Source organism: Otolemur garnettii, unplaced genomic scaffold (genome assembly GCF_000181295.1).
Source record: "Otolemur garnettii isolate 467f Iridium unplaced genomic scaffold, OtoGar3 scaffold00011, whole genome shotgun sequence".
Lineage (NCBI taxonomy): Eukaryota > Metazoa > Chordata > Mammalia > Primates > Galagidae > Otolemur > Otolemur garnettii.
The window spans coordinates 18,490,618-18,504,979 of NW_003852406.1; the positions used below are offsets into that span (position 1 = coordinate 18,490,618).

A 14,362-nucleotide genomic window follows, 5' to 3' on the forward strand; every position below is an offset into this window, starting at 1 on the left:
AGAGAAGAACGTCAACAAGAGCTTCCATGACTCAGTAGGTCACTTGCCTGGGCTGAGAGCTCCTTAGGACAGGGGAAGAGATTCTTCATCTCCACATGCCCACAGCCAGCACAGTGTCTGGACCATGGAAGGGACTCAAGAAATGTCTGCTGAGTGGACAGATGAATGAATGAATGAACAAATGCATGCACATGTAGGGAGAAATGGAAGAATGAAGGGATAGATAGTTGAATGGACAGATGGATGGACAAACTGATACCTAGTTAGACAGGGGGCTGGATGGCTGAATTGGTAAGCAGGATGATGGACAGATGGATGGATGGATGGATGGAAAGATGGATGTTCCTCATCTGATGGAAAGACTGGTCTCAGTAGAACCTCTCAAGCAGCCAGCCAAACTTGGGAATCCTGGCTTGTTGCTATAGATGTTCATAAAACACACCAAGTGGCATAACTGCAAGAAATAATTGCTTCTAATTGGGCTGAATTATTCTGGCCATATAGTAGACATATTTTTATAACTTTATTAATTATTCAATTTGAGGCCTATTACCTAGCTTGCCAGAATGGGCTTTCCTTATTAGAGGGTGACAGATCCCCCAGTTCTGCAGCTGCCTCTGTTGCTGAGGCATGATTGGGTGGCGAATGCTGGCTCCAGAGTCCCACTGGGGTCTGAGGATTGGAGGTAGGGGCAGGGCTGCCCCGAGAAGTGAGCTGGGAGTCAAGATCCACATTAAGGCTACACCAAGTACTCTGCCCAGACATCTCCCTGTCTGGACAAGGAAAGGCAGAAGGATGTCAGGCCAGGACATGTCCAATCTGGCCTCCGTGGGTCACTGCCTGCCCAGATCCATTCACCAGCTCTTAATCACAGCAGTCTCCCCCCATCCAATCTGCTTCCCGCCCAATGCCAAGATAGACTGCCATATGTTCTACGGTCACTTCCCATCAGGGACAGGGGAAAGGGAGCATGGGCCTGCTGGCCTGGAGGGACTGGCCAGGGCTGCAAAGGCAGATCAGAACCTTCCACACCCCTTCTCTTCCCATACATAGGCTCAGACCTTGTCACAGGTTACTTGAGAGAAGAAGGAGTTAGGGGGGTGCCTCACTAAGAAACACCGCAGACCCAGTGGATGCCAAATGAGCTTTGAGAAGCACCCAAACCCGACTGGCCCATATAATACTATCCCAGTCTTCAAGCTATTGGTGAAAGAGCACCACACCACCCGGCCTGGGCTGACGTTCCAGCCTGGCTCCCCCTCCTCTGCCACCCTCTGCTTCAGCCACACTGGCCTGCTCACAATTCAGCACCTGTGCCCACGTGGGCCCACTTGCCTGAAATGCCCTCTTTCTATTTCTGACCATCAAACCCTCAAATCTCATCCTTCTCTGAGCTCTGGTTCTACCACCTTCCTGGCATTTTTTCCACCTTTCAAGCTGGATATGATCTCTGAAGGACAAATTTGCCTCCTGGCCTCACATGACTATCCTTGGGGCATGTGTCTGGTCCTCCCTCCACACACACAGAGGCGAGAAACTTTGAAAAATCATGTGACATGGCTTTGCATTCCCTCAAGCAGCCAACCCAGAGCCCCACACTCTCCCCTAGTCCCAGCTCCACCACAGAGCATCCTACAGCAGGAACAAAAGATGTGATATGATGGGACAGCAAATCCATGGGACAACTCTGACACTGCCACCATGTTCCAGGCAGCACAAGAGGCCCATGTCACAGTCCAGTGAGACCCAGGCCCTGCCATGATGAGGCCTCAGGGAATGGGGAGGGTGAGGAGGCAAACACCATCACATGAGAGTCATCCAGGCAGCGAAGTCCACATGGGCCATGTGTACAGAAAGGGTTCACAGAAGGCAGCATCTGAGCTGGGCTTTGCAGGCCAAAAAGCAATGGATGAGTGGATAAAGGAGGGTAAGAGAGAGGAAAGGGGAGAGCAGAGGTGGCAATGATGGGAGATGAGGCTGAAGACCAGGCAGGCATCAGGTCTAGAGGGGCCACTCAGGGCTGGCCAAGCAGCTGGGCACTTTGAGGGGGAGCAGAGACATTGGCAGGGAAGCTGGCATATTAGCTGCCTCCCCATCTCCCTGGAATGGGACGGGCTGGAGGGGGACGGCAGAGAGCCCTGTGGAGCAGAGTTAGCCAGAGTTTCAAGAGTGGTCTCCAGAGATAGACTGCCTGGGGTCAAGTCCTGACTCTGCCACTTACAAACTATGTGCCTTTCGGCCAGGTACTAAACCTGAGCCTCAAGTTCCTTATCTGAAAGATGGGGATAATAATAACAATGAATTACTCCAGGACACAGGTAGAGTAAGTGCTAGATGTGACTTAGGAGAGAAGCAGGGGCGAAACCCAGACCACATTCCCTTTGGGTCTCAAGTGCCAGCTCCTCATTGTCCTGCGTTTTGGTAGAAATACTCCCAAGAGAAAAGAGTCATACTCAAGCAGCCGAGTGACCTTGGAGAAGGACTAACTGTCTCCACACCTTGGCTTCCTCCACCTCACAGGGCTGCAGGAGGATGCAATGTGGCGATCCCATGACCATCTCCAGCCGGACAAGCGGGCCCAGGGCTGCCTGGGACTGAGCTAACTCCTTGGGGACAGGACCACTGCCATCAGCGGGTCCCTCTAGCCAGGACAGGATGCACCTTCTCCCTCTCCTTCCCTGTCAGAGCTCCAGGCCCCTCCTCCAGGCTGGTGGGTGCAGGTGGGAGCCGTTCTTGATTCCCTTTCCCGAGCAAGGAACAGCGTTTCCCACCTGCCCACACGCTGCTGGCAACGCAGGCCATGTGCGTGTGGCGGGGGCACACTGGCCTTTTCATGCCTGCGTGGGGCCGAGGAAAGGTGTTACACCGGCTGCCAGCCCCGCACGACGACGATGCCAGCTTGGCTCCTGCCACTCCATTCGTTCTGCTTTTGTCACACTTGAGGCGGGCTCCCCCGCCCTCCTCCCTCTCCCCAGTTCTTGAGGCTCCCTGCATGTCATTTATTTATTAATTTTGTTCTCAGGGAGCAGATGGCAGGAAGTGAGTTGGGCAGAACGCACCTCCCTCCCCCACTCCGGCACTCCCTTAAACATGCAGCTCACTCACCAACCCGAGGCTGTCCCATTTCTGGCTTCCTCAGCCACAAAAGTCACCTATCAGGAGGGGACACATGTGCCAGGGCTCACCTGCCCCCTGCTCAGATGTGACTGGTCCCAATATTTCCCCTGGTCTGAGGGGCAGAGAATGGGGTGAGGGGGGAAGGGCTTGAACCCCTGGGAGGCCACCCTTTCTTAAGGAGGGGAAGGGGGCAAGCAGGAGCCCCGGAACGTCCTCCAGTCCACCTCCCTGCCTGTGAAGGGCAGGGCCCTGGATTTCTAGGGGAGCAGCTGAGGGCTCTGGAGGTCTCCCCTCCTCTCCTGGTGGACATCCTCACAGAAACATGACCCAGCCATGGACAGAGATTAGAGGCAGGACCTGTGTTCTGGGGCCTTCATGGGCTGCACCCCCACCTCATCCTCATCCTGCCAATGGCCTGGGCCTCCATGAGGGCAGGGCTCCTGGCATCCCTCTCATTTCCCATGTCTCCTGGGAGGCACTTTTTTTTTTTTGAGACAGAGTCTCACCGTGTTGCCCTCAGTAGAGTGCTGTGGTGTCACAGCTCACCTCAACCTCTAACTCTTGAGCTTCTCTTGCCTCAGCCTCCCGAGTAGCTGGGACTACAGGCACCTGCCACAATGCCTGGCTATTTTTTTGTTGCAGTGGTCACTGTTGTTTAGCAGGCTCAGATCGAGTTCGAACCCGCCTGCCTCTGTATATGTGGCCTACACCCTACTCACTGAGTTACAGGCGCCAAGCCTTCTGGGAGGCACTTTTGGAAGAAAGAGTCTGTGGAAAAGAGGAAATAAACCTCTCCAAAAGCTTCCAGAACCATTGCCAAGGCTGGGCTTTCCCCAAAAGCGGGAGGTAAGGATGGGGGCGTGTCTTGACAGCCAAAGGCAGAGATGGACGGGGAGACCAGTGGATCTGCCCTCTTGCTGTCTCTCCCCTACAGCCCTCAGCCTGGCAGGACGCAGGGCTGGGTGTGGGCAGCGCTGTGCTAATCCCCAGCCTCTCCCAGGCTCTATCATAGGTTCCTCACATTTGAGTTCATTCTCATGCTTCTTACCCCAAGGCCTTGTGGAAAGTGTCACAGACCCAGCCTGACACCAGATGCAGGACCTCAGGCCACCGCTCGGCTTCTCTGTGCCTTGGTTTCTCTTTCTAAAATGGGGTCTTAGGCTTGGTGCCCGTAGGTTAGTGGTTAGGGCACTGGCCATATGCGGCCACTGGGGCTAGTGGGTTCGAACCCGGCCTGAGCCTGCTAAACAACAATGACAACAACAACAAAATAGCTGGGTGTTATGGTGGGTGCCTGTAGCCCAGCTACTCGGGAGGCTGAGGCAAGAGAATCATTTAAGCCCATGAGTTTGAGGTTGCTGTGAGCTGTGACACCATGGCATTCTACCAAGGATGACAAAGTGAGACTTTGTCTCTCTCTCTATATATATATAAATAAATAAAATGGGGTCCTAGCACACACCTAACTCCTTCCTCCCAGCACCCAGTGAGGGGCTCTCCTGAGCCTCCTGGAGTGTCCTCCACACAAGCAGTGCTTAACTCTCCTCAGTGTCCCCTCCACAGCTATGCTGAGATCCTCTCCGATCTCCAAGCATGGGGACAATGCCCTCCTTATCCCCGATACTCTCTTCAGCCCTGACCCCCTGGCGGCCTTGGCCTCTGAGAAGCGCTCAGAGGGGCGCATTAAATGCAAGTCAGGGATGGAGAGCACTGAGTCGATGAAGCTGGCGGTCCTGGCAATTGAATTCTTCTTTGTTCAAAATTAGAATTCTGGGGTGAATAGCAGCCTCTCTTATGCACAGACCTCGAACAAGCATTTGCTGCAGCATCCGCAGTTCCCTTCTGTCCCCGTCACGGTGCCTGCACCCCGGGGCGCAGGGCTGACACGGTGCCCACTGTCCCAGGAAGGCCCACGGGCATACCAGATGCTGGCAGAAGGCAGCCCAGGTGGGTCTGCAAGAGGCCGTAGGCTGGGCAGAACAGCACACGTGGAACGGCAAGTGTAATTGCTTTGTGGTGATTCATCTGAAGTTGCTTTAACCTTGACAGCCGGCTCCGTGTAGTGAAAGAAAAAAAAAAAACACAACCCAAGAGAGAGCTGCAGCCTCCTGATTGGCACAGCGCCCTCTGCACACTCCCTCCCAGACGAGCACCAGCCTGTACTGGGGGTGGGCCCACAGGAGCCCCCACCCAGGGGGAGGCGAGGACATGCGTCATGAGGTTGCCCCTTGTACTTTACTCCACACCTCCTGGCTCTGCTCCAGGCCTGGGAATGAGGAGAGAGCATCACAGGAGGGCTGTGCAACGTGCTGGGAGAGGAGGCTCCCTCCACCAGGGCTGGTGGGAAGGCCATGAGGGCCCTGGATTCGGTGAGACAGTCCTGGGTATTGACTTCCCAGAAACAGAATCACAGGAGTTTTGAGCTGGAATAGCCATACTAACCTTCCCATTTTACAAATGAGCAAAGTGAACCACAGAGAGGAAAGGACTTAGCCAAGGTCCCCAAGGTAGAGGTGGAGCCTGAAGCCAACTTTCCTGTGTGTTAGGTATACAGGACTTTGGCTTTGAAGTGAATGCTATTGATCCCACCTAAATTCACATGCTGAGCCTTGATCCCCAATGTGGTGGTATGTGGAGGTGAGGCTTTCAGAGACGATTATGTCATAAGAGTGGAGCCCTCAGAAATGGCATTAGTGTCCTTGTAAAAAGAGACAGGAAAGAAACGTAATCTTCCTCCCTATCCTGTGAGGACACACACAGCTGCCATCTACAAAGCAGGAGTCAGGCCTTCACCGGGAACTGAATTGCCCAGAGCCTTGGTCCTGGACTTCCCAGCCTCCAGAACTGCGAGAAATAAATTTCTGTTGTTTAAGCCACCCGGTCATCCTGAACTAAGACAACTTCTGTCCGTTCAGAGGCAGCACGGAGCTGTGGGAAGGACACAAATTCTGGGCTCCAATTCAATCCCAGATATCCTGGATGAGTATCAGAAGTTACTCCACTTCCCTGAGCTTTGATTTCCTCATCTGTGAAATGGGGTAGCACACAGGACCTCTCCACGCTGCTAAGGAAACTAAATGGGACAATTTAAGTGGAGCAGCTGCATAGGGTGGAAGCACCAATCCTCCCTCACTTCCTCCTCAGAGCTTATGGCCCTCCTGTTGCTTCCTTCCTGCCCCTGTCCTCCAGGCCCTCTCTCACACTTGCTGTCCTTACTGTCTTGCTGGCAAGCAGCCCTGGAGTTTGAGGGTGGCCATTCCCAGCAGACCTTTGTGGCAGGACACCCCTCTCCCCATCTGGCCCCATCTGTCTCCTTTCCAGCCCCCTCACCTGCCCCAGGGCAGAGGCAGGTGCCCTGGCTCACAGCCGACAGCCTTTGCTTTGCCCACTGTGTCCTGGGCCACCAGGCTGTGGTGTTGCCGTGTCCCTGAGAGGAGGTGTGCACAGGGGCCCTGAGATAGGAAGGTGGCAGGGTTGACCTCCCTGGAATTCTCTGATCCCAATGCCCTGGCCTGACCTGTAGTCATGAGTCTGCACTCCCAGCTTGAGCAGAGGAAAGGCCAAGAGGATCCAAAACCTTAAGTCATCTGTACAAGAGTCAGTAGAACAACTTGGCCTGTTGGCTTTGGTGTGATGAAACCCATCTACCAGGGCAGCTTGAGGAAGACAAAATGCACCAGAACAAAGGGGACTTAGGATCAAGTTACAGCTTTGCTACTTCCTACCTGGGTGACACTAGGCCAGGTATTTCCCCTCTTTGGACCTCAGTGTGTCCATCCATAAGGGGAGTAGTAGACCAGATAATTTCTGAAGACCTTTTCGGCTCTCGATTCAACAGTTTCAAGTTAAATTATGAGATCTCAGTGGCTAGAAAGTAGGTTTTTGGATCCGAGACCATACTTCCAGCACTCCATTTTAGGAATATGTGCATTTTATATAAAATATATGATACAAAGAAGGTTGCAAAAACAGGATGCCAAAGCCACAGAGATGTGGGGGTCATATAACTCACAGCTCTGGTAGGTCAGCACTGAGCATAAGGGAAAGATACAGAGATTCTGGGAACCCAAGATGAGACAGTGTGGGCTGGGCCAGAGCCCATAGGCCAGCCTGGAGCTGAGGAGCCCAGGCACAGACAGAGGGGTACTGCAGACAGCCCAGCATGCTGGATGGAAGAAGGAATCCCCAGAGGGCAAAGAAAAGACTTTGAGCCCTCATCCCACTTGCAACCATCTTTGCAAATAGTCACCAGTCCTGGGACATCTAATTATGGTTACAGTCTTCCTGCCTTTCCTCTCCTTCTCAACTTTCAGACCTAAAATGGTCCTGTCCCTAAAGAGGCCTGGTGCATCCTGCCCTCAAAGGCCCACTATGAGCTCATATCAACATAATTTTTGTTTTTTCAATAAATGCAAGTTGTAAATTTCATTCTATAATAAATATGTATTTGTTCTAACTTAAGGAACAATGTTTAGATTATTAGGTAACTAATGTACTATTGCATGGTGAAAAATCTAAACTCTGTAGCTTCAAGAATCTTGAGTAAAAGTCATTTTAATAAATGATATTGAGAAAACTGGATATCCATCGGAAAAAAAAAAAAAGAAAGAAATTTGGACCCTTGCCATATACCAAAGTTAACTCAAAATGGATCAAAGACCTAATGTAAGAGCTAAAACTATAAAACTCTTAGAAGAAACCACAAGGGGAAAGCTTCATGACATTGAATCTGGCAATGATTTCTTGGATCTGACACTCAAATCACAGTCAAGAAAAAGAAAAATAGTTAAATGTGGGCTTCATCAAAATAAAAAATATAAAATAAAAAATTTAAAAAATCTTTGATTCATCAAAAGACACTATTAACAGAATGAGAAGGGAACTCACAGAACAGGAAAAAATACTTGCAAACCATGTGCAGTTACAGGTCACTTACCACTGAGGATACTTTCTGAGAAATGCATCATTAGGTGGTTTTGTCATTATATGGACAACACAGAGTGTCCATACTCAAACCTAGATGATGTAGCCTGCTACACACCTGAGCTACGTGGTATAGCCTATTGCTCTGACCACTATTATATATGCGATCAGTTATTGACCAAAATGTTGTTATGTGGTTGTATCTACTCAGAGGTTAATATCCAGAATATATAAAGAACTATTTGCTTGAGCCCAGGAGTTTGAAATTGCTATGAGCTATGACACCAGGACATTCTGCCGAGAGTGATAAAATGAGACTCTTTCTTAAAAAAAAAAGAACTATAACCTGATAAAAATAATCTGGTTAAAAAATAGACAAAAGACTCAAATAGGCATTTCTCTACAAAAGTTATACAAATGGCCAAAAGTTCATGAAAACATGATCAACATAACTAATCATTAGGGAAATGCAAATCAAAACCGCAATGAGATACCATTTCGTACTTGTTAGGATGGCCATGATAAAAACAAACAAACAAAAAAAGAAACCCAGAAAATAACAAGTGTTGGAGAAGATGTAGGAAACCTGTAATACTCCTGCATTGCTGGTAGGAACGTTCTACATTGGTCTAGCCCCTACAGAAAACTGTGTGGCGAGTCCTCAAAGAATTAAACACAGAATTTATCATATGATCCAGCAATTCCACTTCTGGGTATCTTACAAAAGAAATGAAAACAGAGACTCAAACGGTATTGTACATCCATGTCCATAGCAACATTATTCACAATATACAAAAGGCAGAAGCATCTCAATTGTCCAAAATGTGGCATACACATGCAAGGGAATGTTATCCAGCCTCTAAAAGGGAGGAAATTCTGGCATATGCTACAACAGGGATGACCCTTCAGGACATTAGCTAAGCCATACAAGCCAGAGACAAAAGGACAAATGCTGTCCAATTGGATGAAGTACCAGGCAATAAAGTTCACAGAAATAGAAAATAGAATGATGGTTGCCGGGGCTAGGAGAGAGGACAATGTGGAGTTAGTGTTCAGCAGGTACAGAGTCTCAGTCGGGGAAGATGAAAAAGTTCTGGAGATGGATGGTGGTGATGGCTGTATCACCATGAGAATGTACTAATGTCACAGAACTGTGTTAAGTTAAAATGTGATATTTAAAGTCACGTATATTTTATGACAATGTAAAAAAAAAAGGAGTCTCTAGAAAACAGACACCTAAGTTGAAGAAGCACTGATCTAAAGGGGTCCAGGCTAGTTAGGGAGTATAGGCATATTTCTGAGCTGGTAAATATTCGATTTTAATCTGCAAAGATAGCTTAAAGTCAGGATGCCCTGGGGTCCCTCACACCACTGAAGATAAGAACACATTGGATTTGGCAGAGGCTGCTGCTGCTGGTGGCCCAATGAGGTTCCTATTCCTTCATGACTCAGGGCTCTGCAGTCCCGCCTCATGCCCAGCATCTGGGGTGATGGGGAGGGATTTTGCCAGACAGTGAGACACTGTTTATTGAGCTTTTTCTTATCCTAACTTTCTCCTATGCATGTAGATAAGACTGGTCTGGTGGAATCTAAGCATGTAAAAGACAGGGAGGAAATGAAAGGGCAGATTTCTCTCTCATCTCTACCCCAGCCCTTCTGGGGAGGCCTGAGACCAAAACCACAAAGCCAGCTATAGCCCAGAACCCACGCTACAGAGCACTGTGGGACGGGAAGCAGAGACGGGGACCCAGGAAACACGATAATTAAACAATACAATGAAAGCTTAAATTTCCAAGTTAATTCTCGGGCATCATTTATAAAAGTTAACAGGGCATATTTAATTTAGGAATTGGCTCACGTCCTTCTCCTTACAGCTGAAACCTCATAAATGAAATATACTGGATCATTGCCCAGTGCGGAAATAAAAGTTATGAATAATGTTTCTATCTCAATCATTGTCAGTGCTTTAATATTCCTAATTACTTTAAAAAGCTAGATATTCAATATAGAAAAACTTTTTTCTTTTTATCTCCACTTGTGAGATTAGTGCAATTTAATAAGAGTCACTCCGTCGTCTTTATTCAGTATAAAATGACATTTCATCCTTTTACTCTTCAGTATTATATGGGATGGAGGTTTACGACCAAGCATGCAGCCACTCCGTTTCCCCATATTGGTCCGTCTAACAGCTCAGAATTATCCACAATAGTTGATGTGTCTGCCCTCCAGGCAAATTGGCACCATCTCGCTTCTTTTGTGGAACAGAAAGAAATGAGTCCAGGCCTTAAAGAAATTTGGCTAGAAGATGATAAGTCTGCAAAAAAATGAAAAGTCCCCACCCTTACCCAAACACTATATTTGTCCTCTTCATGACTGTCATAAATCCCTTGGTAGCCACAAAGGGCAGGGCAGAGCCGACAGTAGGATGAAGAATCTTTATTACCCTTCCTGCCACTTCCAGGAATTTATCCTAAGAAGGAACTAGGACAAGTGGGTGAAAAGATAGATGCATAAGAAGAATCACTGCAGCCTTTTCACACAGGGACACAGGCTCTTATCCATAAGCCCATAATCTAAATATCTCTATAAAGTCCAAATTTTTAAAATTCAGTACCAAAATTCATTTAGAGGCAAAATCTGTGTGAAACTGATTTGAGATTATGTATTATCTTGATGTCACGAGATGTGATCAGTCATATGTCACTTCAGAAATATCATTTTTACCCAGGGTGTTGCCCAGACCTCGTGGGAGTAGATGTCTCAAATAATATAATCACTATATACTTTCTAAACTTTGAAAAATTCTAAATTCTGAAAACAACGGGCCTCAAGAATCTTGGATAAAGGATGGTGGGTCTGTAACAGTAAAGAATCAGAAATAACCTAAATGCCCATCAATAAGGAACTAGGTAAATACATTTGGGAATCTATAGAATAAAATTCTATAAGGTCATTAAAAATTCGAAGGGGGATTCATATTTATTGGCAAAGAAATGATATCTATCTCATCAAGATCTCTTTCAACCTTAGGCTGTATTAACAGAGGTTGAGCATCCAGAAGGAAGGAGAGGATAATAATTAAGGGCTCAGGATCAGGACCTAGGTGTTTGCTTGGGTGATAGTCTCAGCCTCAATATTTATGAGCTGTGTGTCTGTTGACCATTCTTTAAACCCTTTGTGCTTCATTTGTAAAATAATAATTCCTATACTATGAGAGTATTATGAGGATTAAATGAGTAGATAGGTAAATAAAGTGCCCTAGTCTGTAGTAAAATTCAATAAATAGTAGGTATCTTCATTATTATTTTTCATACTGGTCAGACCAAGCTTACAGTTGGATGATCAGATAAGGCATAATAATTAAGAGGCATAAAGCCCACAGACAACAGAAGGAAAACAGATGGGGAAGGTGATCTAGATGATATCATATGAGAAGCAAAGGAACTGGTAGAAGTTTGGAGAGGGAAATGGTTGCCATTGTCTAATACCTGAAGGGCTGACCCATGGAAGGGGGCTCTGGTTCCTTCTATGCAGCCTCGATGGCTCTTACAACTGCTCTGAGATGACTGTCCTCTATATGCACGGTCTCTGGCCTTCTCCAATGATAGGCATGGCAAGGAGGCCACGGTGATCCATCACCCTGCCTTGGCCTTTATCATGGGCAAGAACCAACCAGTAGTAGCTAGAAATAGATTTTCACTGGATAGAGGGAAAACTTCCCAACAGTGAGAATGTGCTTCCATAGGAGATAGTGAGTTCTTGTCACTGGAGGGATTCAAGCAGAGTTTGGAAAGCTTTTAGTGGAGCCATCTTTAAATTCAATGCCTGGAATGATATTCAAGGTGAGAATCTATAAATACCTTTAATTCGATGCTGCTGTCCCTCAAAACTGGGTTGGAACCCATCTTTTAGAACTTCCTATGGGCTCAGAAATACATACCTTTGAGTAGACCCAGGAGTGGTGGCTCTTCAACCCATAAGAGTAGACTTGATTGAGAGGAAACAGTATAGTGACTGAGTTGGACCTTAAATTAGACAGTCCAGTAGCAGGGCTATTTCCATATATGCTTGGTAAATTCACTCTGGGGGAAAGACTCACTCTATAAATTACTTAGTTCATCAAATGCCACTTTCATTCCATCTCTTCCACTGGACTGGAAACTCTGAGAAGACACAGACCACGTCTAGAAGACCCCAGGGCCTGCCCCCCTGCTCAGCAGTCCTGAGCACACTGTGAGCACTGAACACACTTATATGGATTGATGATTTATATGCACTCAGGGCCCCCATGACCCAGGCTGTATTTCAACCTCCAACAGGCTGCCCTCAGCATCAGAATCCAACAGCAGGGTTCACCTAACCAAGTTAGATATTTTCACATCAAAGATTCATGGCAAGCAAAGTTACACCAAACAAAACACAGATAAGGAGGGAAAAGCTTGGACATTTCATCCAACATGTTTTCTGTAGTCCAAGTCCACAGGAAGACTGGTTGAACACATCCCTCTGGCTCGCCTGTCTCTCAGGTTTGCTTTCTGTTATCTGGTCTTATGTCTCAGCCATGGGCAACTCAGAGCAGGGGAACAGGTGGAAGGAGGAGGCCACCATGGGCACTGGAGGTCTCCACACATCAGAGAGTCTTTTGGCTACCCCAACAGATCCTGGATTCCCTGAGCCAAGATAATCACCCTGGCTCAAAACCACATATTCAAACACCCTGCTTTGGTGAGTATGTTCTCATGTGCTGGGTACACAGGGTGGCTCCAGTCAAGGCCTTTGGGAAGAAGAACCATAACTAGATGTTTCCACCCCACCTGACAGAGTCGGGAAGGGCCAGAGTGCCACTTTGGACCAATGTGGACCCAACATTCTCCTCTTCATTTTTTGTGACCATCCCATCCCTGTTTCCTAAAATGAAACCCAAGCCCACATCAGTATGGGATAGGGAACAGAGAGGTGGCTCCCAAGATACATAAGCAATAGGGCATAGATCCCGTATGGATCGGTTTGGCTATGTTATCTACTCAAGTCACTGTACAAATACTCTTTGCCCCGAATCAAAGCAGGAGGAAATTTGGGCTTCAACATGAGTCAAGGTCTGTCTGAAAATCAAATAAAGACCATGACATGAACTGATCACTGACTGCATTAACGTGGGGATGGAAAGGGGGTCATCTGTGAATAGTTGGGGGAAATGAGCCAGAGGAGAAGGATTCATCTTCAACTGTGGTTTCTGGCAGAGAATATCCCCCATAGCTGTCAGGTATACTCTACACTCTTGGTGTCAGCCCACAGTAGAAACATTGCCCTGTGTCACTGCGGGTCACTGGGTCAGCCCCAAGAGCATCTGTCTCCACTCCATGCTCACCAGGAAGGCTCACCTGGAGAATGTGGACTGTCTACCCACAGAAATGTAGGAACACAGTGATCTGCCCCCATGAGTGTCCTGTTCTTCTACTTTTGGAGACATAGAGATACTCCAGTGGCCACCAGTCTCAACCCCTGAGCCTTTTCAGGCACCCACCAAACTGAGCCTTAGCACCAGCAAAACTGAGGGTCAGGCCTAGACCATGGCACCCTCCAGGGTCTGCACTCTTGGGTGTTGTGTCAATCTCACTGCTATTGAAAGATCATGTCTAGATGTGTTCCATCAAAGATCACAGTTGTCCAGAGGACCCCACAATTCCCTATTCATGTAACACACAACACTTCCACAGACCCCTACACCCCAGTACTATCACATATTGACAGCAACTGTGCCTCCTCCCTGACGCCCTTGGTGGCTCAGGCAGCCCATCCAGAGTCACTCTAGCCTGACATAAGAATTTAGCATGCACACAGCACAGTGCCCCCCAAGTCAGAAGCAGGGGGCCACCCAATCCCCAAAGACCCCAGACTTACCGCTGGAGCAGTCGGGCCCTCCCCAGCCAGGCTCACAGTGGCAGGTATCCGGGGAAACGCAGCGGCCGTGCACGCACTCCTCTGTACACAGGGCTGAGGGGTGTGGGGAGGGGGAGGAAGAACAAGAACACACAGTGAGAACCAGCCATCGTGTCAAGGAGCACATAATCCACTTTGCCACATTTCCCGGTCCCTGGGATGCTCAGAGCGCATCACGGGCTTGGGGGAGAAGTGAGCTACACCTGACCCGAGTCATTTAATTAACTCCAAAATGGCTCCAACAGGAGTGCACTTCAGCCCAGCCTGTTTCCTAAAATGAAATGCAAGCCCAAGACATGGTCTCCTTGGTGGCTTTTCGAGCATATTTCCTCCCAGGTTTAACACTGGAGACCTCTGCCAACTGCAACCCCAAAGTCCACAC

The 14,362-nt window shown here is 48.2% G+C and overlaps 1 protein-coding gene across 1 annotated transcript in view; it reads right to left on the reverse strand.

The window, feature by feature from the left end:
- Positions 1–14,362, reverse strand: part of MEGF11 (multiple EGF like domains 11) — a 248,752-nt gene that overhangs the window by 188,126 nt on the left and 46,264 nt on the right. The window contains exon 4 of the mRNA XM_003784441.2: positions 13,942–14,034. Within this exon, the coding sequence (XP_003784489.1) occupies positions 13,942–14,034 (93 nt within the window). The remainder of the gene's footprint in view (positions 1–13,941; positions 14,035–14,362) is intronic.